This window comes from Gastrolobium bilobum, unplaced genomic scaffold (assembly GCF_033153095.1).
Source record: "Gastrolobium bilobum isolate Gb01-03AN ecotype WA unplaced genomic scaffold, APGP_CSIRO_Gbil_v1 utg3329, whole genome shotgun sequence".
Taxonomy (NCBI): Eukaryota; Viridiplantae; Streptophyta; class Magnoliopsida; order Fabales; family Fabaceae; genus Gastrolobium; species Gastrolobium bilobum.
In genome coordinates, this window is record NW_026895337.1 from 50551 (window position 1) to 74687 (window position 24137).

The 24137-nt window shown below is 35.5% G+C and overlaps 1 protein-coding gene across 2 annotated transcripts in view; it reads left to right on the forward strand.

The window, feature by feature from the left end:
- The window catches only part of LOC133306310 (ABC transporter A family member 1), a 66189-nt gene that overhangs the window by 41588 nt on the left and 464 nt on the right, over positions 1 to 24137 (forward strand). For both annotated transcript variants that reach the window (XM_061506617.1, XM_061506620.1), the window contains exons 25-38: positions 10055 to 10096; positions 10188 to 10284; positions 15974 to 16101; positions 16176 to 16280; positions 16672 to 16818; positions 17030 to 17287; positions 17401 to 17536; positions 17947 to 18026; positions 18125 to 18232; positions 19524 to 19674; positions 20175 to 20311; positions 20409 to 20483; positions 20589 to 20898; positions 22698 to 22831. In XM_061506617.1, coding sequence (XP_061362601.1) covers positions 10055 to 10096; positions 10188 to 10284; positions 15974 to 16101; positions 16176 to 16280; positions 16672 to 16818; positions 17030 to 17287; positions 17401 to 17536; positions 17947 to 18026; positions 18125 to 18232; positions 19524 to 19674; positions 20175 to 20311; positions 20409 to 20483; positions 20589 to 20898; positions 22698 to 22831 — 1908 coding nt within the window. The remainder of the gene's footprint in view (positions 1 to 10054; positions 10097 to 10187; positions 10285 to 15973; positions 16102 to 16175; positions 16281 to 16671; positions 16819 to 17029; positions 17288 to 17400; positions 17537 to 17946; positions 18027 to 18124; positions 18233 to 19523; positions 19675 to 20174; positions 20312 to 20408; positions 20484 to 20588; positions 20899 to 22697; positions 22832 to 24137) is intronic.

Here is a 24137-nt window from a genome sequence, read left to right on the forward strand (position 1 = left end):
TATTATGGATAAAAAATAAGTTATTTATACTATACACATATAAATGCTCAAAAGTAAAAATAAAAATAAAAAACCCAAAATTAAAGACATTCTTCGTCAATAATCAGAAGTCATAGGGACAGAGTCTAGGTACACAATCTGTAACACTCCCAAATTTCTAACAATTTATGAAACATTATTATAATAAAGAAATTGCCAAAATTCACGTTTTATTTATTTATGATCATAGAAATATTGCGGAAGCTAATCTAAACTAATTTGGAAAAATGTTACCGTCGCACCTGTAACAGGGACAAGTGCAAGGCTAACTTAAAACATAATATCCTAAGTCAAGTTTGAAAAGTTTGAGATGTTATCCTCACTGCCAGCCCCATCCTTTGGAACCTGTTTCAGTGAAACTCTGCTCCCTCCGAAGGATCATTGCAGCCAAACAAATAGACAAACACAAACAAGTCAGCAAAGCTGGTAATCCTAATCAAAAAGACAATTTACCTAACTCAAATATAGTAATCAAATTAAATATATAATTACATAACAATTGAATCAAATATCAACTTCATCATATATATAAAATATTCTCATCATAATCACATCAAATATCAACTTCAATATCCATCATATATATTCCCATCATAATCACATCAAATTATCAACTTCAATATATATTCACATGGAATCAAATATTATTCATAATCTTTATTAAGTTTATTTAGTGTATGTAGTGGATTTAGTGGGTTTAGTGGGAAGAGAACCATGGTAGACCCCGTGATTATGTGGGTTTAGTTGCCAGTCTACCCCGTGACCCGGAAACCCTGTTGCCAGCCACATATAATCAAAATTGGCCATATCAAAATATCAAATCCTAGTGGCACACCTCTTCCCAGGAAACCCTGTTGTCAGATACCACTTTGGGAAGAACGGAAACATCATTGTCACATCAAAAAATATCAAAGGCATAAAGCCCAAAGGTTGTGTTCATCACTTTCAGGAGGTACCATCCCAAAAAGCTATCTTCCCACTATTACTTATTACAATCACATACACTCAATAAAATTCAATCTTTGTCACAATCCTTATAATTGGAAAATTTTCTCAAATATTTTTCATAATTTCCACATCAATTTAATCAAGAGTATAATTTCCAAATTCAATTTTTCAATAATATCATAATTTCCAAATCCATCATAATTTTCATATTCAACATCTACCAGAGTAAAACCCAAATCCAATTATCATATCATAATTTTCCAAATCAGAATTCAAATATTCACATCTATTAGAGTAAAGCCAAAGTCCAATATAAAATTATCCTACGATCTCCTAGAGGATTACATATATCAAATTTCATCTAAAAAATAATTTAAGATGCCCTAAGGATCAGTAGACAAAATTTCTTATAAAAGTTAATCTATTATTTCTAAAGATTAGGATTATACCCAACAAATTTGGATTATACCCAATATAAAGTTAATCTATTATTTCTAAAAGTTAATCTATTATTTCCCTAGGTGCTCTTAGGATTATACCTAAGAGCACCTAGGGATTAGGATACCTATGGATTAGGATTACATAAATTGCAAATAAATTAATTGATTATTCTATAAAGATTAGAATCACATCTAATAAATTTAATATAAAACATAACTATAGTGCTTTAAGCATCAAGATTACATCAAACAAAATTTCATATAAAGCTAACCCTTGACTCTCTAGGGATTAGGATTACATACAAGGATTATGCCCAAAATTCATATAAAAGAGATAACCTACAATTACCTAGGGATGTTTCCGTGTTTGCTACCTTCTAGCGATTTGGGGAAGAAAAGCGGTTGGTAACCAAAGGAAAATAATAATAAAATAAATAAATCAATAAAAATTTGAAGTAAAAAGAGAGAAAGTAGAAGAGAAGAGAAATGGGGAAGTGATTTGGTTTGGTTAGGTTAAGCTCCTATTTATAGGTGTAATTTTGAAACCGAGACATTAACTACAGGTAATATCAACGGTCATCACATTTATTTTAGTTATAAAAACTGCAGGTAAAATCAAAGGTCATCATAATTATTTTAATTATAATATCTCAATGGTTACAAAATTAAATAAAAATAATTATTGTCATTTACTAATTGAATGATAACCAACCATAACTGCTGAACGTTACAACTAAAACCACCACTAATTAATGTTACAATTTTAAAGCCAAATTATGACACACTATTAGCAATCAATGCCTATAACACCATACATAAGGGTACACACTACTATTATTTTATTATTATTGTTATTATTATATTATTAATTTTATTGTTATTATTTTTCTGGGATATTACACAATCATTATAATTTTAAGGCATTATTAAAAAGTCAGTAACATCTAGAGGTGTTCGCGGTCTGGATTGGATCAGTTTTGGAAGCAAAAATCATCCGATCCAATCCCTTCGGTTTGATCATATAATCATCCATTCGGTTTTGATTTTTTTTCAAATCCGATCCGATCCGATCCAATTCAATTTTTTTCGGTTTGGATTGGATCGGTTTTTTAAAAATCCTAAAATTTATTTCATGATTATTATGCAAATAACATCTTTTGTATATATTGGCTTTGTAAAAAAAAAATTGAAATACAAAAGCATTAGTAAACTATAATATAATTTTTTTAATTTTGGCAATGAGATATGAAGCTCTACAAAGATAAAATTTTGTTGATGAGATATGACTAGATTTTTTCTTGAGTTTAGTTGATGGGTTAATGAGTCTTAGGCTTAGAAATTTTTAGGCTATGATTAGGGAAATACCCAAGTAGGTAGAGGGAAATTAATATATTGGATCGGTTTGGATTTGATCGGTTTTCATCAACCCATCCATAAACCGATCCAATCCAATTAAAATTTGCGGTTTTTAATCGGTTTTCGGTTTATTCGGTTATCGGTTTTTCGGTTCGGTCACCGCAGTTTGAATCTGTTTGGATCGGTTGATGAACACCCCTAGTAACATCGGGCTGTGAAGTGCAAATTACACAACACAAAAAAAGAAGGAACAGGACAGAGGAGGTCACAGATCTATGAAAACAAAATGGAGGTGTGGCGGAAGGCGGATGCCAATTCAGACAATAACAAGCAGGAGGCAACGGATGGTGGACAGGGGAACAGTGATGACTCGTTTCATGAACTGTTGCAATCCCTAGTTTTCAGCATCTAGAATGTTTTATTTTTCCTCCTTAATCTTAGGAGTTTGTTTCGTTATTTGTTATTTAAATTCCTAGGATTAGTTTGTTTCTGATATTTTTCCTGTTTAGTTAAAATAGGATTCAGTTTTCTAGTTTTATCTCTTTCCCTGATTATAGGGATTTGTTGCACTGGAATATTTCTGGTGTCTATTTATTGTACGTTTTTTTTTCTTTTAGTTTTAATGGAAAAACTGGTTCCATCATTCAAACTTTCTATATGGTATCAGAGCTTGATTTTTAAGGGACTGATCCACCCATGGCTACCAATGTGCCACTCTTTGGCACCATGAGAGCCTACCAAACTACTTCTTCCAATACCACCGGTACAAATACCACTCCAACAACAACCCCACTCAATGTTTCAGCATCAAACCAAACCAACAACAACTCAGCAGCTGTCATTACCAACGATAGTCCAGCATTAGTCATCACTGGTCATCGATTCAATGGAGACAATTATTTGTTGTGGTCACGCAGCGTTCGTATGTTCATTGGAGGCCGTGGCAAGGGAGATCATCTCACCGGTACGGGTGATGCTGCTCCTCTGGAAACTAGTCATCCACAATACAAGAAGTGGTCCATTGAAAATAACCTTGTGATGTCTTGGTTGCTGAATTCCATGGTGCCTGAAATAGCTGAAACATACATGTTGTGCTCCACAGCCAAGGAAATTTGGGATGGCGTGAAGGAAGCCTTCTCTAAGGAAGATAACACAGCTGCCTTGTTTCACATCAAGGGGATTCTTCGTGATCTCAAACAGGAGGACAAGGATGTCACCAGCTATTATAATTCACTCCTAAAATTCTGGCAACAATTGGATCTTTATGATCAACATGAATGGACTACTCCAGCCGATACTCTTCAGTATAAGAAAATTGTTGAACAAGACCGCACCTACAACCTTCTTTTGGGACTCAATCCAATCTATGATGGAGCTCGCAGCCGCATCATGGCCACTCGCCCTCTGCCATCCTTGCGAGAAGTTTTTTCTGAATTAAAGTGGGAAGAAAGCCGCGAAGTTTTGACCAATAGCATCCCAAAAGTTGATGCACCTTTGGAAGCAGCAGCCTTTGTCTCTAGACCCAACAATGCAGACTCCAGACCTAGGCGAAATGGTAAGCTCCGGTGTGACCATTGCAACAGAACTGGGCATATTCGGGATACATGCTGGAAAATCCATGGCAAGCCAGCTGATTGGAAGCCAAGACAAAACAGAGACTTTAATCATGTTGCTGCAGTTGTAGAAGATGTTCCGCAAGCAAAATCCGAAGGCCATACATTTACAAGGGAACAAGTGATAGCCATACAACGCATGCTGCAAGATTGCAATAAGGACAAATCTAATCCCTCATCTGATAGTCATCAATCAGGTACATTCCATACAGCTCTCCAATCCGATCTTGATAAATGTGATTCCTGGATGGTAGATTCTGGGGCTACAGATCATATGACTGGTAATTCCTCTCTTCTTTCTGAATACTTTCCCATTTTCAAGGCAAAATCAGTAAAAACAGCAAATGGAGGCTTAGCCAAGGTTCACGGAATTGGTGTTGTTCACCTATCGTCAACCATATCTTTAACTGGAGTTCTCTACGTTCCATCTCTTACCTGCAATTTAATTTCTATTACCAAATTGACCAAGGATTTAAAGTGCACAGTCAAATTTACCCACGTTGATTGTATTTTTCAGGATTTGGCATCGGGGAGGACGATTGGCAGTGCTAGGGTCTCTAATGGTTTATATCAACTTTACACAGCCGCGGTTATGAAGACTCAAGACAGCACATTTGCAGCAACTAGCAATTTGAATAAGGCTCTTTTATGGCATTTTAGATTAGGGCATCCAAACTTTCAATATATGAAAAAGATGTACCCTTCTTTATTTAATGAGAATTCGAATTTTCCTTCATGTGATATATGTCAACTTGCAAAACAAACTCGGTCTCATTATCCCTTACAAATGCATGTTCCTTCTAAACCATTTGCCATTATCCACAGTGATGTGTGGGGACCTGCAACTGTTAAAAGCCTTACGGGTGCTCGTTGGTTTGTCACATTTATTGATGATCATACTCGAATGACATGGGTGTACCTATTAGCCAATAAATCTGAAGTCACATCCACCTTTAAAGTCTTTCACAAAATGATCCTTGCCCAATTTCAAACCCAAATCCTTACCCTTAGATCTGACAATGCACGTGATTATTTTAACTTGGACCTTTCAGCTTACCTAAAAGACCATGGCATCATCCACCAGAGCTCTTGTGTCAATACCCCACAACAAAACGGTGTATCTGAGAGAAAAAATCGCCATTTACTTGAAGTTGCTCGTAGCCTACTCTTTGCCTCAAATACATCCAAAAATTATTGGGGGGAAGCTATTCTTACAGCCACTTACCTTATCAACCGCATGCCATCTCGGGTATTACACTTCTCCTCACCTTACCAAACACTCCTCACTGCATTCCCTTCATTGACCTTAACCCCAAATCTCCCACCAAAAATTTTTGGTTGCACCGTGTTCATTCATAACTCTCAAGGTGGTAAATTGGATCCTCGGGCTCTTAAGGGCATCTTTCTTGGCTATTCCCCTACTCAGAAGGGGTATAAATGCTTCAGTCCAGCCACACATCGATTCTACATTACTAAAGATGTCACCTTTTTTGAACATCAGCCTTATTTTTCCCAAACCGCCATTCAGGGGGAGATCCCTAATTCCAAGGAATGGTTGTTTGTGACTAATACTCCAGAAAACTCTGCTTCAACAGCCCCTACACCGGTCTTAGGTGAATCTCAGGAAAATGACACTTCATCTAATGGCTTATCCTCTTCCGGCCCGCTCCAGAAACCGCCTGAACAGCAGCCCCTGCAAGTCTACACGCGACGGCCCAAATACAGAACAGCTTCTGAGATGCTTGAACATGTTGACAAACAGATTACCTTGGCTCCTGGTCCAACTGAAGAAACCATTAGTCCTGCACTTGACCAAACTGAATCCTTGCTGCCAAGTTCTGATGATGCTCTGCACATGCCAATTGCACTTCGTAAGGGGGTAAGGACATGTACAAGTCATTCCATCTGTAATTTTATATCCTATGCTAATCTTTCCTCCAGGATGCAGCATCTAGTCAAGAACATTGACAAGGAAACCATTCCTACATCCTACTTTGAGGCATCTAAGACTACTGAATGGTGTTCTGCTATCCAGGATGAATTGCATGCACTCAAAAAAAATGGCACTTGGGAGATAGTTACCTTACCACAAGGAAAATCAGTGGTTGGCTGTAAGTGGATTTTTACCATCAAATATAATGAAGATGGGAGTATTAATCGCCATAAAGCAAGACTTGTGGCCAAAGGATTCACTCAGACACAGGGCATTGATTACCAGGAAACCTTTGCTCCAGTAGCAAAATTTAATTCAATTAAAATTCTTTTGTCCATTGCTGCTTGCCTAGATTGGCCCCTTTGGCAAATGGATGTGAAGAATGCATTCTTAAATGGTGACTTAGAAGAAGAGGTTTACATGGAAATTCCCCAAGGAGTGGAAGATGGTCAAGGATCTCGAAAGGTATGTAGATTATTAAAATCCCTTTATGGTTTGAAGCAATCTCCAAGGGCTTGGTTTGATAAGTTTACTGCAGTTGTCAAAAATCAAGGGTACTCCCAATGTCAAACTGATCATACTATGTTTGTTAAAACTGCACCTCATCAGAAAATTACAATATTAATTGTCTATGTTGATGATATTGTGATTACTGGTAATTGGGAGGATGAGATAAAGCAATTAAAGGAGACGTTAGCTCACAAATTTGAGGTCAAGGACCTTGGAAAATTACGATATTTTCTTGGAATGGAAGTGGCAAGAACTAAGGAAGGAATTTCAGTTTCTCAAAGAAAATATACTCTTGATCTGCTGAATGAAACAGGGATGTTGGGATGTAAACCTTCTGATACACCAATGGAGGCGAACTACAAGATAGGACTCAAACAAGAATGTGCTTCGGTAGACACTGAGAGATATCAAAGACTAGTTGGAAAACTCATTTATTTAGCCCACACTAGGCCTGATATTAGTTTCCCTGTGAGTGTGGTCAGTCAATTTATGAACAGCCCAAATGAAGAGCACTTGGAAGCCGTCTACAGAATCCTACGATACTTAAAGATGACTCCTGGTAAAGGATTGTTCTTCAAGAAAAATTCCAGCCGTGATATTGTGATTTACACGGACGCTGATTGGGCAGGATCCATTATCGATCGAAGATCAACCACAGGCTATTGCTCATATGTGTGGGGAAATTTGGTCACTTGGAGGAGTAAAAAACAGTCTGTGGTAGCCAGAAGCAGTGCTGAAGCCGAATACAGGGCATTGTCCTTAGGCACTTGTGAGGGAATGTGGATTTTAAGAGTCCTAAAGGAGCTACACCTCGAATACAAGGATCCTATGAAGATTTTCTGTGATAACATGGCCACCATTGGAATTGTCAATAATCCAATCCATCATGACCGTACCAAGCATGTTGAACTTGATAGAAATTTCATCAAGGAAAAAATTGATGCAAATATTATTGATCTAAGTCACATTTCCACAGGGTCCCAGATTGCTGATATCTTAACCAAGTCTTTATCAAGAATTAAATTTGAAGGACTAATTTCCAAGCTGGGAATGCTGGACATCTACCACCCAGCTTGAGGGGGAGTGTTGCAATCCCTAGTTTTCAGCATCTAGAATGTTTTATTTTTCCTCCTTAATCTTAGGAGTTTGTTTCGTTATTTGTTATTTAAATTCCTAGGATTAGTTTGTTTCTGATATTTTTCCTGTTTAGTTAAAATAGGATTCAGTTTTCTAGTTTTATCTCTTTCCCTGATTATAGGGATTTGTTGCACTGGAATATTTCTGGTGTTTATTTATTGTACGTTTTTTTTTCTTTTAGTTTTAATGGAAAAACTGGTTCCATCATTCAAACTTTCTATATGAACAGTAGGGGAGGCTCAGGGTCGAACTCTAGAGGAGTGGGGGACACAACTGAAATGACCAAAAAAACCTAAAACTAAATGGGTCACGTAGAAATGGAACCAAAATGAGGTTTTTACCGTCCTGATGAAGTAGGGCCTGTGATCTGGAGCCGTGATATCAAAATGCATGGCCAGCACAGTGGGGCTGTGCTTGTGTCACGATCTGTTGCGACCCACTGGTGGAAAGCACAATGGTGCAGTAACTAATGTACATAAAAAAGAGATCATATGACTAACATATATATTTTTTTTTAAAGAAAAGGAAAATGCATATCTCTTTACTCACCTTCAAGCTGAAGCATACAAGGTGTAAAGAACCAATTCAACCCAAAAGCTTAAGCTGTTGGGTGAGTTTACATTAATGATTTTTATATATCTCAACACGCCCCCTCACACGAGAGCCCACTGAGCTTGAAGGGTGGACGATGCACAGGCCCACCTACCTGTGCGAAGAAAGAAATTCCACTAGAAAGAAAGTGGGAGGCGGTGAGGATCGAACCCGGTACACCGAGACTCTGATACCATGTAAAGAACCAATTCAACCCAAAAACTTAAGTTGTTGGGTGAGGCTATATTAATGGTTTTTATATATCTCAACACAAGTCATATGCACCAAGCTTGTGGGGGAGTGTATAGATACGTATATGAGTATTTTCCTTATTTTATTATTTCCTTTTTTATGTTCATTGATTACTGTACTATTATACTTGTAGTACTACACTACTCGGTAGGACAGTGTATTTCCACTGACTAACTGACACAAATTAGGTTTCTCCATGATCGTCTCGCAACATGATATTAGAGTCTTTATATGACCAAATGGTCAAGAGTTTACAGAAAATGAGAGAAAGTATAAGAGAGAGACAGTGAAAGAGGAACTGAAAATCTTAATCTGATTTACTTGAATTGAAATATGGTATAGGATTTGTTTATATACAAGACGGAAAGAGTAACTGCTAGAAACGAACTAGCTGACTCAGCCTGAGCTGTCAGAGGTAGCTCACTAAACAACTGAACTAATTAACCTAACTGCATACAGAATAAGTATATACAGGAGAGGTGAATCTGAAAATACATAACATATACTAATACAGTATTATCTAACAAGCACCCATTCATCTAAATAAAAAAAAAAGTTGAATTTCAGAACTAGGTATGATAGGCCTATGTACTTATCACGCTTATAGCGAGTTTTTGCGTGAGAGGACATGTTAAATATAAAGTCATTCATGAGTCTTTACGACAGCTTAAGCCTTTGGGATAATGTGTGAGACAAATCTAACATCATATTATCTCTTTTCCCCATCAAAACCCTATAATTTCAACAATTATTTTTATTTTCACGTGAGCAAGCTTTCTGACAATAACATACTCTCAAGTCATCTCACTTTGTCTATGAACGTCTCATGATAGCTCACTGTTAATTTCTTTTCTGATTACATATTATCTTGCCATTGGGCAAGCTTTATGTTTCTATCTTGAACATACATGATAGGTTTTTGGTTGAAAGAATTCTTTGTGCCACATGTTTAGAAATTATCCTTTTTTGTTTTTAAGGGTACCTTGTCTGGATGAAATGCCCTTTCCTTCCATTCTATACCTTAAACCTGCCTGCCAACTGTCCATATTGAGGATTTTCTGAAGCTTGTCATTGCAATCCTAGATAGATTTCATATTCACATTTTCCTTTTCTAAATAAAGTCCATATTTTTCATTTTACATTTCATGATTTGCTAGAAGAGTGTCTGAGAGTAATGGTATTCTCAGACTGCTTATTTCTTGGGCTAAACATTTGTAAACTCTTGATTGGTGCAGGAACGTGAAGTGAAAGCTAAGCACCAACAACTAATCAGTGGGGTATCTTAGTTTTTTTAAAAAGAAACAGCATTGAATATATGCTTCTCTATCTCCTTGTGAATATTAATCTGATATTGATCTTGCTAATCAGGTTTCTATCCTTTCATATTGGGCTTCTACATTTATCTGGGACTTTGTGAGCTTCTTGTTTCCAGCCTCTTTTGCCATAGTTCTCTTTTACATCTTTGGTATGTTTCCTGTTCGTTATTAATGATGATTAGTTTTTGTGCGCTTGCATTATTAATTTGCCACGAAAAAGAACATTGATCATGAACCCAAGTCTAATAGCTTATTTGTGGTGCTCTGATAAGGGCTTATTTCAGAGCTTATTTACTAAGATTTCAGTTGAAAAGAAATCTCAAATGTTATTGTTTTTCTAAAAATAACATTTACAAAGGGATACAGTATATATAGAGAGATTAATAGGTCTAGAGGAATAAACCCAAATCTTAAATGTGGGAACTATTTCAACCTAAAACTTTAAGGTATTCGGTGAAGGCTTTTTCAATGGTTTATATTATTCTTTAACACACACCCTCATGTAAGATCCCTTTAGGCTTGAAGTGTGGATATTATACAGGCCCAATTTTTGGTTTACCTTGTGTTTATTTTAATTCCATTAGAAAGTGAGCGTGATGAGGATCGAACTCGTGACCTTGTGGTCACTGAAGCTCTGATACCATGTAAAGAACCACTTCAATTCAAAACCTTAAGGTTTTGGGTTAAATTGGTTCTTTATATTAAAAAATAAGAAAACATTAATCTAGATAATAAAAGAAACAAATAATAATAGATTCTTTCCATATTTACAACTCCCCCTCAAGCTAACGAATGGATGTTCATCATTCTCAATTTGCTAGTAAGTTCTTGAAATATGTCAGCAAGAAGTCTCTTGGTCAAGATATCAGCTGGTTGATGACTAGAAGGAATATATGGAGTAGTGGTCAGTCTCAGTCTGCTATCAAGTATCTCTTTGATGAAGTGGCGACCAATGTAAATATGTTTTGTTTGGTTGTGTTGGATAGGACTGTGTGCTACCCAGATGGATGACTTATTATCACAAAGTAGTTTTATAGGTCCTTCACATTTCACCTTCAAGAATGATTTTAAGCCATAACAATATCTTGGGTCATGGCTTGAAATTTTGCCTCTACACTTAATCTAATGACCACATTTGTTTTTTACTTCTCCATGTCACTAGGTTTCCACAAAGAAACGTACAATAACTCAAGGTAGATCGTTGATCAGTCATAGATCCAACATAATTGACATTTGTGTAAACTTCTAAGGATAGGCTTCCCTTTTTTCGGAATAACAGTCCTTTGCTTGGTGTGACATTTCTGATACTGGAGAATCGTGTCCACTGCTTGCAGGTGTTTTTCCCTTGGGTCGTGCATGATCTAATTGACAATGCTAATTGCATAAGCTAGATGAAGTCTAGTATGAGACAAGTATATCGATCTTACCACCAGTCGTTGATATTGTCTTGTCAACTAGTGGGCTCTCCTCTTCGATTCCTACTTTGTGATTCTACTCAATTAAAACCAAGTTTTCCTGGTTCTTTTAGGAGGTTAAAAACATACTTTCATTGACAAATATAGATTCCTTGCTTTGAAAAAATATCTAACTTTCCAAAGATCCTTTAATTTCAAATTCAGGAATTAGTCTTTCTTGCAGAGCTTGTTTCTCTACTATATCATTCACTGTTATAACAATGTTATCAACATAAAATAGAAGACTAGTGAGCTTGCCTCCCTGGGAATGTTTAAAAAAAAGTGTGTGATCTCCTTAACTTTGCTTGTATCCCAATGACATCATAAGTCATACCCTAAGTAAATCTTTCAAACCAAGTACGTGGGAATTGTTTAAAGCCTTTTTTAACCTACAAACTTTATTATCTCCATTTATGGAATCAAATCCCAATGGGATTTCCATATAAACTTCCTGTTCTAACTCTCTATAAAGGAAGATATTATTCATTTTGGCTACTAATCGAGCCTTATACCTCTCAAGAATCCCATCACAATTATATTTCAAAGAATATACCCATAACCCTACTGCTTTATTTCTGTTTGAGCTGCTAACAACTTCCCATGTATTATTCTTCTCCAAAGCATTCATCTCGTCATGCATGGTTTGAATCAAATGATCATCTTTCAATGCTTTGAGCATTGATGTCAGAATTGAAGTGGAATCAAGTACTGAAATAAAACTTCTATGATGCGCAGAAAGGTTCCTAGAGGAGGCAAAATGAGAGATAGGGTCTTGGGTACAAGATATTTTTTCTTTCCTGAAGCAATGGATAAGTCATCAGGATTAATATTAGGCTCAGGAATAAGAGTAGTGCATTTAGTACTTACCAATGGTTCAGACGATGGACAATGTGGATTGTTTCTTCCTTTGATATAATAGTTTGGGTGTCCAAGCCTTTCATACCTTTTGTAAATCAATAAAAGGCATGTCATATTAGGTATCAGATGAACTATCAGCTTCATCAGCTAACTTTTAAGGAGTCTTTTTCCCTTACTCTCCTGACCGCTCGAAGAACATGGACGAAGCTTCTTGGCCGCTCTCCCCTTGAAATTTACGATGAATGAAGAAAGGTTCATTTTCATGAAAAGTGACATCGATCGTGACAAAAGAGCATATGTCTTGGAAGATGATAACAATCATCAATAAAGGAAACAAACAACTTAGTACGTGAAATATTGTGCAGTTATAAGGGTCCCAAATATCAGAATGAATAAGAGTAAAAGGTTCAATACTTTTTGTTTCCCTTGAAGGAAAAGACACATGATGGTGTTTTGCAAGCTCACAAACATCACATTGGAATGAGTCAATTAACTGATGCGGAAACATAGAAGGAAACATTGACTTCAATAGGCTAAATAACGAGTGTCTCAGACGCTTGTGCTGAAGCCAAATCAGAGATATGGGAGTAGATAGGTATGAGTCGTCAATAATTGATTCTTGGTACCACTTGTAGTATGCTCTGGAATGAGATAGTACAACCCTCCTTACTTTTTAGCAATTTGAATTGTCCTTCTCATAGTGAGATCCTGAATAACACGATGAGTAGTTAAAAAGGTGACAAAATAATTCAAGTCAATTGTAAGTTTAGAAGTGGAAATAAGATTGGTGGAAAGCTGAAAGATACAAAGAACAATTTTTAGAAACTAAGAGAGTTGAAGTTGAATTTGAATGTTAACAGAATGCACAACTAATTTGTAGAATCCATCAGCTTCAACTATAATATGGATACCAGTATAGGGTGATATGAAAGAAACGACTCAGCTAGACAAGTCATATGATCAGTTGCACCAAAATCCATGAATTTTTAAAATTAGTGCAAGAATAATAAAAGATGTAGGGTGTATGATCTTTCCAAATATAGCCAAAGAAGAAGTGTCAGGAGGCTTGTTAAAAATACTAGCAATGGCTTTAAGTTGCTCCAATTCTCCTTGTCGAATAGTCACATATGGGAATGCTTTTTGTTTTTTTGGATACAATGGTGATACTGAGGTTTGAACCTATAATCTCATATAAATTATCCAAATACTCAACCTCTAGACCAATCTCAGTGGCTTACATATGGGGATATTTTACCAAACTTTTCAAGAACTTGTTGCTTCCCACATGTCTTTTGTTTGTCCAAACCCTTTACAGTGGGTGCACTAACATCCTATGGATGAAAAAGGAAAAGTCAGCATAAAAAGGAGAGCAGGTAATGACCAAAGAAGTCTCCAAATGTCCCTAACAGCAATGAAAAATGTTAGATTTGATCAAAGCAGGCCTGGTTGAACCAGAAAGATCCGATTTTTATGGCGAGGTCATAGACTGATGACCCCAACAATGTCTAATCAAGGAGGTGAGAGAAGATCTGGACTCGGGAAAGCTGGGTAACGACAACTGCGATGGTCTGAATGGAAACTATGGTGCCACGTGCCGTCATGCGCTGGTGATAAGGGCGAGAGCTGGGATTCAAGATGGAGAAGCAGGTCGCGTGTGGGTTTCGTTTCGATTGGGCTTTCAATGATGAAAATTTGCTGGAAAAGTGGTAAAAAAGAATCTTAGAACGTGGCTGAAGCTTGAGCACACGAGGATCTTATGGTTTTTAAACTGTTGTAGACTTGTAGATCGGGGGATTCTGAGATGATCGGTGGTCTTCTCGGTCCAAAAGGTCCCCAAAAAAATATTCTAGTGGCGGCGAGGGAACTAGAGATGATAAAAAAAAGTGTCCGCACTTAAGGCGGCGACTTTAGAAGCAAGAGAGGCTCCCTAAGTCGGGAGCTTTTATACCAAGTTAAAAAGAAATTTGAAATATTATTGCTATTCTAAAAATAACATGTACAAAGGGATACAATATATAGAGACACTATTGGGCGTAAAGGAATAAACTCAAATCCTAAAAAATAAGAAAAGATTAATATAGCTAATAAAGGAAACAAATAATTACACATACTTTCCATATTTACAACAATTTCTTTTTTGTATATACAAGAGATTAATGCAAGCTTTGCTTACTTGATCTGTCTTTATTGTTTTGTTTCATTTTTAGGTGGTCTTCTCATCTGGCCTTGTATTTATCTCTTTCTCTTCGATAAAATTTCCTATTTTATCAAAAAGAAAATGATTCTTAGGTATTTTATTTTATTGTTTTAGGTACTCTTAAACAACAAAAGTGGAGAAGTCCCAATTTATCTTAACATGCTTTTCTATATTAGGCCTTTCATTGGCCCTTATATGTAGGCTGAGTCTGTGAATCATAAGTTTGAACTTTTTCTTTGTATTTCCTTGTACCTTGGAGGATTTCTTATCTTCCTTGGTGTATTTTTTCTCTTTTTGTCTCCATTAAAACATCTTTTCTACCATAAAAACATTGCAACGAATTTGATATTGAATCCTCTCACTTTTGTCTTTGACAAAATATGTGGACCTTGTTATATTAAGCTCAACATACATTATAGGGAATGGATCCTCTCATGTTTGTTTATCACATGATAGGGTCATGTGAAGAGAGCAATGGAAACTGTAAAGAATCAATTCAACCCAAAAGCTTAAGCTGTTGGGTGAGGCTACATTAATGGTTTTATATATCTCAACACGCCTCCTCACATGAGAGCCCTACTGGGCTTGAAGGGTGGACAATGCACAGGCCCACCTACCTGTGCGAACAAAGAAATTCCACTTGAAAGAAAGTGGGGGGCGGCGAGGATCGAACCCGGAACATGAGGCTCTGATACCATGTAAATAACCAATTCAACCCAAAAGCTTAAGTTGTTGGGTGAGGTGAGGCTACATTAATGGTTTTATATATCTCAACAGAAACAAAGGCCTACACATGTGTGAGGCCCGGGTCTCTGTGTCTATCTTTTCAAATGATCTTTTCATGTGAAAAACTCACATAAGTGGATCCATTCTTGGTTTATGATAGAAATATTTAAAAAAATTAATTATACTTGATCTTTTAGGTCAAATAGTTCTTTGATATGGTGTTAGAGTTTCCTTTGTTGACTGATCCAAATCGTTTTTCCTTCTCTCCTTCATAAATGTATTAAATATTAATTAGATTTCAGGAAAATATAATATTGGGTTTTTTTATATGCCCATACTTGCGAGCCTGAGAGCTTTTGCATGACATGATACATATATTCGAAATCATGGACAGCTTGCCTCCAATATTTTGACATAATTGGTCATTTAGATATTAGAACATTTCGATTCCCAAACAACACTCCCCCCCCCAACTTTCTATCACCCAAAGATATATACTTGCCTATATACTAGAACCTTACCCACCATTCGGGGTTCTGTTTTACACTTATACAGTATCTCAGTTTTCAGTGCTAATTCTTACCTATTAAATATTATTAATAGGTCTGGATCAGTTTGTTGGAGGGGTTTCTTTGTTACCAACAACCGTCATGCTTTTGGAATATGGTCTTGCAATTGCATCGTCAACTTATTGCCTTACATTTTTCTTTTTTGACCATACCATGGCTCAGGTATGGGGAGACATTGATTTTTCATTTGTTAGTTATCACTCTTATAAATGCTAAAACTTTCACTTGTCTTACAGAATGTGGTTCTCCTCGTCCACTTTTTCTCTGGATTGATACTAATGATTATCTCATTCATTATGGGACTCATACCATCCACAATAAATGCCAATTCTTTTCTCAAGGTACTCCCCTTATTTTTCTTCAGGTGTTAGCAGCATGAATTCCATACCTTTTCTTCCTATCACGTGTGATCAGTTAGGTTTGGGTTTTATATATTATTTAGTAAGTGGTCACCTTCATGGGTTGTCACTGTTAGATAGGAAAAGGAAGTTGAGGAACTTTTCAGTCAAAAGTGAGCTACTATGGTAAGTATAGCTGGTGCCTTTGGCCTAAATATTACAGTCTTGTAGACTGTATATCTATACTAAGTAAAGGAGTGCTGTTGGCAATAATATGCGACTGATATTTTAGCTGCTTCAATTGTTATTTGTTCATTATTCACTGTGGTAAGCACTGCATTCTGATTATAACAAATTTCACATGTGTTTTTTAATATTTGATGTTCTCTTTCAGAATTTTTTCAGGATATCTCCTGGATTTTGTTTTGCTGATGGTCTTGCTTCGTTAGCTCTTCTGCGACAAGAAATGAAAGATAAAACCAGTGATGGGGTGTATGATTGGAATGTTACTGGTGCCTCCATTTGTTATCTTGCTGTTGAGGTGGAAGTCTTTTCATCCAAGCTTGCTGCTATTGTGTTTCTTATGGTTGATATTCCAAGTTTCAAAGTTTAAATCTGCAAAGACTTAAAGATACTACTTTTAAGTAGTAATATACAAGAATTATTATATAAAAAAAAGCACATATATATACATATAAATTGGGACAAAAAATAGTTTGATCTCTCTAATCCAATTTTCTTTTGTATGACAGAGCTTTAGTTACTTTTTGTTGACACTCGCACTTGAATTTTTTCCTTCTCTCAAATTCACTTCATTCATGATCAAGAAGTGGTGGGGGCATATTAATATCTTCCAGCGTAATACTTCTTATCTGGAACCTCTGTTAGAACCTTCTTCAGATTCTGCTGTTATGGACCTTGACGAAGATGTAGATGTGAAAACAGAAAGAAATAGAGTACTTTCAGGTTCCCTTGACAATGCCATTATCTACTTACGTAATCTTCGTAAGGTGTGTCCTGGGATTATTCACTTCAACTTATTCTATCAAAAAAAAAATGTTTTGCATTTTGAACCGTTGCAACTTAATGCTGAATTATAGTGATGTTGTTTTCTAAATTTAAGGTGTATTATGAAGAGAAGTATCATGGGAAAAAGGTTGCAGTAGATTCATTAACCTTCTCAGTTCAGGAAGGAGAATGTTTTGGTTTTTTAGGAACAAATGGAGCTGGAAAGACCACAACTCTTTCTATGCTATGCGGTATATCAGATTTCTGCACATGATTTAATACTGCATGTCTTACGCATGTTATGCACCCATCTTTGGCTAGCGAGTGTAATTTTTAATTAAAACCTGAGAACCTATATCGGTACATAATTACTGTTATTTATTTGAAAATTGCCAATGCTACTTCCTTCTTCCCTTCTTTTCTCTTGTGAAAATATTTTTTGAGATTATTTGCTTCATAAGCTCAACCTTCTAACGTAACCAAACCTGGGCTGATGAATTATGATGTTAGGCAAAACTTTTGATAGATCTTGAACAACTATAATAGTAGAAAGGCTTTTCTAATTATAATTGCATATAATTGGATAGTCGTAAACTTGGCATTTCTCCCTGCTTCTTATGGGTTTATTACTAAAAGTTATGTGTTTTCCCTTTCCATACAGGGGAAGAATCTCCTTCTGATGGGACTGCTTTTATTTTTGGCAAAGATATATGCTCCCATCCTAAGGCTGCTCGCCGATACGTATGCATTTTTTCTTCTTACATATAAACAAATAAATTATTGAAGATTTACTTTAATCCATCTGAGTCTTTCTTGTTTATCTTGATTTTCACTTCCAGATTGGATATTGTCCTCAATTCGATGCTTTATTGGAATTCTTAACTGTCAAAGAGCATCTTGAGCTTTATGCTAGAATTAAATGTGTTCCAGATTATGCAATAGATAAGGTATGTGTAAGCAGTTTCTAATCACTTAGTGCCTGGTATGTTAGGATCATATATGGCGATAAAACTCATTTGTGCATGGGGTAGCTAATCATTTTATAATCTATATTACCAACCTTGAAAAAAGCCTTATCCATCATGTTTGTGAACTAAAAGTTCATGATAGAGTCAAGCAAGTGCAATCCATTTAGATATTACACCTCCTTATATATTGAAATGAAAAATGATTGGAAGTGATCTAAATGAAAACGATTGTGCATAAATGTCCTCTTCTATACCTCTGAAGATTTCTCTTGATAATTATTCCAGCACAAACATTAAACACTACAAGATACTTGTAGTCACTCCTTCCAAACACTTTTATTCTTAAAGCCAACTTATTCAGCAAAAGATCAATAGTATCTTAGCCATAACCAATGTACATGAGAAAGTGAACAAACCGAACTCCACTATATCAAGAGAAAATTATTTATATACAAATGTGATATTGGCCACTATGTTTCCTTAAATTGTACACCATTTAAATCCATGCAAAGCAGATATTCAAACACAAATAAAAAATGCAATGAAAGAAACCTGTGCGGCATCTTTGTCAATTTTTACCGCTCTCTTGACCTTTATATAAGAATACCTCTTTTTTTTCTTTTAGCTTTATTGGTAATGGTCTGTGGATCCTCTAAGGTTGCAATATGTAAAAAGATACGAAAGATATATAAAGTACTCTTTGAGTTTAATTAATCTATCCCTTTAAGATAAATAGGAACTCTTCCATCCTATTATCCATTCCTCAACTTTTAAAATAGTGGTGCATTAAATGATCTGTGAAGCACTCAATGGTGGCGCAACATTCATCTTAAGGAAGATTGCTTATAATTCAAGACTGAAAATTGCAAACAAATGACTTTATATTCTTCACTATTTACCCCGAGTCTACTCACTCCTGTTCAAATTTGATCTTAGACCTGAAACGGATTCAAACAAAAGAGAAATATGGTTTAAATATTTCATTTTCTTGATTCCTATTTACAGTTTGTGCACAAATTTTAGAGTCCATTAAAGATAGGCTATCTGCTTTGTGATACATGGAAAATCCACATGACATGCTTGCAATTTTGACCATTAAAAAAATGAGAATGACCTTCTGAACTCAATCGATATTGTCATCAATTACCTATCCCAAACACTTGAGCTGTTGGTTGAAAGCTCATGAATGATTTTATATCTAACAAAAATTATGATTGTTATTTGATAGATATAATATATTCTCCTTTATTGTCTACAATCGTTTGAACAGGTTGTTAGGGAAAAGTTGGTGGAGTTTGACTTATTGAAGCATGCTAATAAACCATCATTTTCACTTAGTGGAGGGAATAAAAGGAAACTGTCAGTTGCAATTGCAATGATTGGAGATCCTCCTATTGTCATTCTTGATGAGCCTTCCACAGGTATAATAACTCAGTTATTCTCTTTGTATCATATTTCTTTTAACATTATGCAAATGCCTTTATCCTTTTGAATTTTTAGTCTTGCAGAAAAATTCTCAGGCCCTTGATTTAAAAGCCTAAACTTTTAGTTCAATTGGTTCCTTGATATGTTATGAAAACCCAGTTCTCCAAATGGTCTAGAATTCAAAACTTGCTGCCTTCAATTGTACGATGAAAATTTTGTTTTTTAAAATAGTTTCTGCATAATTTAGTTGTTTATCATGTATCAAGCCCAGTGAGCTTTGAAGTGAAGGAGCATGTTATCCATTCATGGTCCCTTGCTTAACAGATTAAGCTTTTAAGTCTAGTGATTTTTGACACAAAGCAACTGGACCTCTGATTTGAGTCAAGAGTTTCTGGTGATACATATGGATTAGCTGTGTGAGAGACATTGAATATTTACTTATGCTTGATGAATTGTGAAAGCATTAGCCTTTGGGTCTAATTATTGATACTTCTAGGTATGGATCCCATTGCCAAAAGGTTCATGTGGGATGTAATATCTAGGATCTCAACAAGACGGGGAAAGACGGCAGTAATTCTTACCACCCACAGCATGAATGAAGCTCAAGCCTTATGTACCAGAATAGGGATAATGGTACAAGCTTATTTTCTTTTTCTTTACATTCTTGAAGATCTGGCATGCCCCTAAGAGCATATACCTATTACTTTATGTTAATTCTGTTTTTGGGAAGGTTGGTGGACGATTAAGATGCATTGGGAGTCCACAGCATCTAAAAACAAGATTTGGGAATCACTTGGAACTAGAGGTATTCATGGTTACAATAACAAGAAGCACATTTTCTTTGTGCCTCCTTTTTTCCTCAAGATAAAAGCATCTTCAAATATGTAATTCCTAGTTTCCCTGTTTCCAGATAAAACCTACTGAAGTGAGTTCTGTGGACTTACAAACACTCTGCCAAGCTATTCAGGAAAGACTTTTTGATGTCCCTTCTCATCCTAGAAGCTTACTGAATGACCTTGAAATTTGCATTGGGGCTGGGGGCACTGACTCCATTACCTCAGAAAATACCTCCATTGCAGAGATTAGCTTGACACAAGAAATGATAGGCTTAATTGGATGCTGGCTTGGCAATGAAGATAGAGTAAAGACACTAATCTCTTGTACACCTGTTTATGATGGAGCTTCTCAAGAACAGTTATCAGAACAACTGTTTCGAGATGGTATGTGTGAACCTTTCTTCAAAGGCTTTGCTTCTTCGTATCATTGAATTGTTTTTTCTTCAAGTTAATGATCTTTTTTCTTGCTGGAAAATGTGTGTATATCTGAAAAAGGACATGGATCTCGTACTCTCAATTTTTATCTTTTTTTTTCCCTTGAATGAATTCTCGTTGTGTTTAATGTGTTTGCTCACTACTTACAGGCTCTCTCTTTTACATGTTGGGACATGTATTCTTTTCAAATGTGTAATGCTTTGATTCTGACAATTAATTTTAGTAAATCATATATACCTTCCCTCAGGTTTTTAACAAAAGGACTCCCTGGTCTTAAAGTTTCACATAATAGTAGTCCTCTCTTAAATTACAGATACCTCCATTCTTTTAAACGTATTTAACAAAAGGTAGGTCTGTGTAATAACAGAAACAAGGAAGGTCTTTGAAATTTCATGAACCTTGGGAGATATGTGTAATTTACTCATTTCTTTTTTATTTTTTTTATGAAAAGGATATTTTATTTTAGAGAAAAGAAGGAAAATGACAAATATTTTTGCTAGGCGGAAGTTAGTTTGTTTTGCTTGTAATAAACTAAAGAAAAAGATTATGTTGGGGGCTGGTCTCTTGAAAGGGAGCTTGGCTATAATAAGGCTTAATGGAGCCTACATTTGTGAGGGTATATCAAAGGTCTCCTCCTATTCAGCCAACATATTGACTGATTCAAAAGAGCAGAGAATGTTTTGTGGTTTCTTTAAGGAGGATATCTTATCCTTTTCTCTCGTATCTCTTTGTTTCTCTTACATCTTCTCTGAAAATAAAATAAAAAAAAGGTTAAAAAATGAAGAAAATGAAGGCTTTGTTGCTTTGAGCAATGGTGCTGTTCTTTTTTTTACTTTGGCTTTTCCACGGGTGGATCTATCCATTTGGATGAGACTAATCCCTTTCGTGGCATAGAGCGTAAAGGTTTTTACCAATGGCCCTAATTTGCTTCACCTAGGAACCGAACCAACGATATTTCAATCACATCAGTCCGCTTACCAACTGTGTCAGCCCTTGGGGTTTATGGTGCTGTTCTTTTTATTTGATTGTTTTTCCATTTTGATTCTGATCGTTGGGCATAATATGATTTCCTCCTGCGTGATCAGTGTGAAAGTGCAATATATTGGTTTCTAATTTTCAAAACTATAAAGGGAAAATATTTAAACATTTAAGTATTTTTTTTCTTTTCCTGTGTTTACTAGCTGCATTTTCTGATTTTTCTTTTGTAGCGGCACCCCTTTACATGCTTGTCTATTGGTGTCAAGTGTCAACTAATTCTTTTGTTTGCATTCTTCACTATAAAATACCGGTTAAATACTCAAGATGGACTTCTTTAAAAATTTCGTGGAAAGATTTTTTAATGAGTATTCTTATATTATCTGGTCCACTTTCCGCTTTCTGTTATAATATGTCAGCAAAATATAAAGGGCAAATCCCAGTGCTGTGTCAGCAAAATATTCTGTATATAATTTAGATAGGCTGTACAAATTCCACTTATGCCTTGTGTTTTAAATTAAAAAATTAATTGTAATCACATGATGTTTTAAAAACTTCCGTCAGTTTTTTGGATACACTAAATATCTTGTTCATAGTTCATACTGTATAAGGTTTTTGTAAGTCGTTCATGCTTAATTCATTTCTGAACCTCCCCCCTCCCCCCTTCCTAATTGGCCCCTGACAATAACATAGTTCTCTTTTTTATGTAAAAACAAATGCACAAATTCTCTACTATTATTAATTTTTCCTTTTCTACTCTGTTGTTAATCTAGGTGGTATTCCATTGCCAGTATTTTCTGAATGGTGGTTGTCCAAACAAAAATTCTCTGAAATTGATTCATTTATTCTCTCTTCATTTCGTGGAGCTAGATGCCAAGGTTGCAATGGTTTGAGTATCAGATACCAGGTATTTTTGAGTTACCCTATTACATTTTATTATGTACTCATCTACCTTTGCTAAATTCAACATTTTATTAGAATAACCGGGCAATATGGATCGAACTCTTGATCAGTTGATCATAGAGGCTCTGATATCATATCATGAAACGAGTATTCAAAATGTTTAAGATGTCAAGTGAAAACACGTAAACGGTTTTATGTTACTGTATCTAACACTTTCTACACTCTTAACTCATTCTGTTGTAACAAAACATTGACAGAAGCATACTGTTGTATGTTGCTTCCACATTAGCACATGCATAAGATGAGAATGATCTAAGTTTACATTCTTCAACACGTTCAACATCAACAATGTCTTTATCCCAAACTAGTTGGTGTTGGTGGCAGACGAACGTAAATGAAAAGTATGAAAAGATAGAGGAAAAAAGGACAATATATATATATATAGAGGTAGGATCCTTTGACACCGGTGTCAAATTTGAAGTTTGACACCTCATCTGAGAGCTGTTAGATCAAAAAAGATCAACGACTCTGATTTGTAAGCATGTGATACCGTTGATCTTTTTTGATTTAACGGCTCTCAGATGAGGTGTCAAACTTTAAATTTGACACCGGTGTCAAAGGATCCTACCTCATATATATATATGATCACAATAAACAACTAAAAGGAATAATAAAATTAAAATAAAGTGAAATAAAGATACATGATAAAATAAAATACTCAAAACACGTTATGGTTGAAAAATTCTCATGTCTCTGTAATTTAACATTAAATTTGAAGTAGACCACTCTCACTTCTAAATAATTTGTTACATTTTCTACGAAACAAACACCATGCAGATGAGAAAATCCCACTTTCCTTAATTTTCTCCCCATTTCTTTAGCAATGAATATTAAAAAAATAAAAATAAAAAAAAAAATAAAAAAAAAAACCTAAGGCATAATTAATAACAATAATTTGGTTTTTGTTGAGATATTAAATCATTCATGAGCCTTCAATGAAATGCTTAAGCTTGGAAATTTGGTCATTGACATGGTATCATTGTATCAAAGCCTCATTAAATTGGTCAAGATTTTGATTCCCTCTGCCCATATTCTTCTAAATAAAGTTGAATTTCAATATACAAGGTAAAATGAATTGTGCATTATCCATACTTCAAACTCAAGTTCTTGTATGAGGGAGTGTGCAGATATAATGATTCTTTACCTAACTCCTTATCCTTATAGGAGAGATTGTCCTTGACAGTTTTTAGAAGTAATGTAAGACATATATTGTCATTGATAGTCCCCAGTTAATTTTCACAACATTTGCA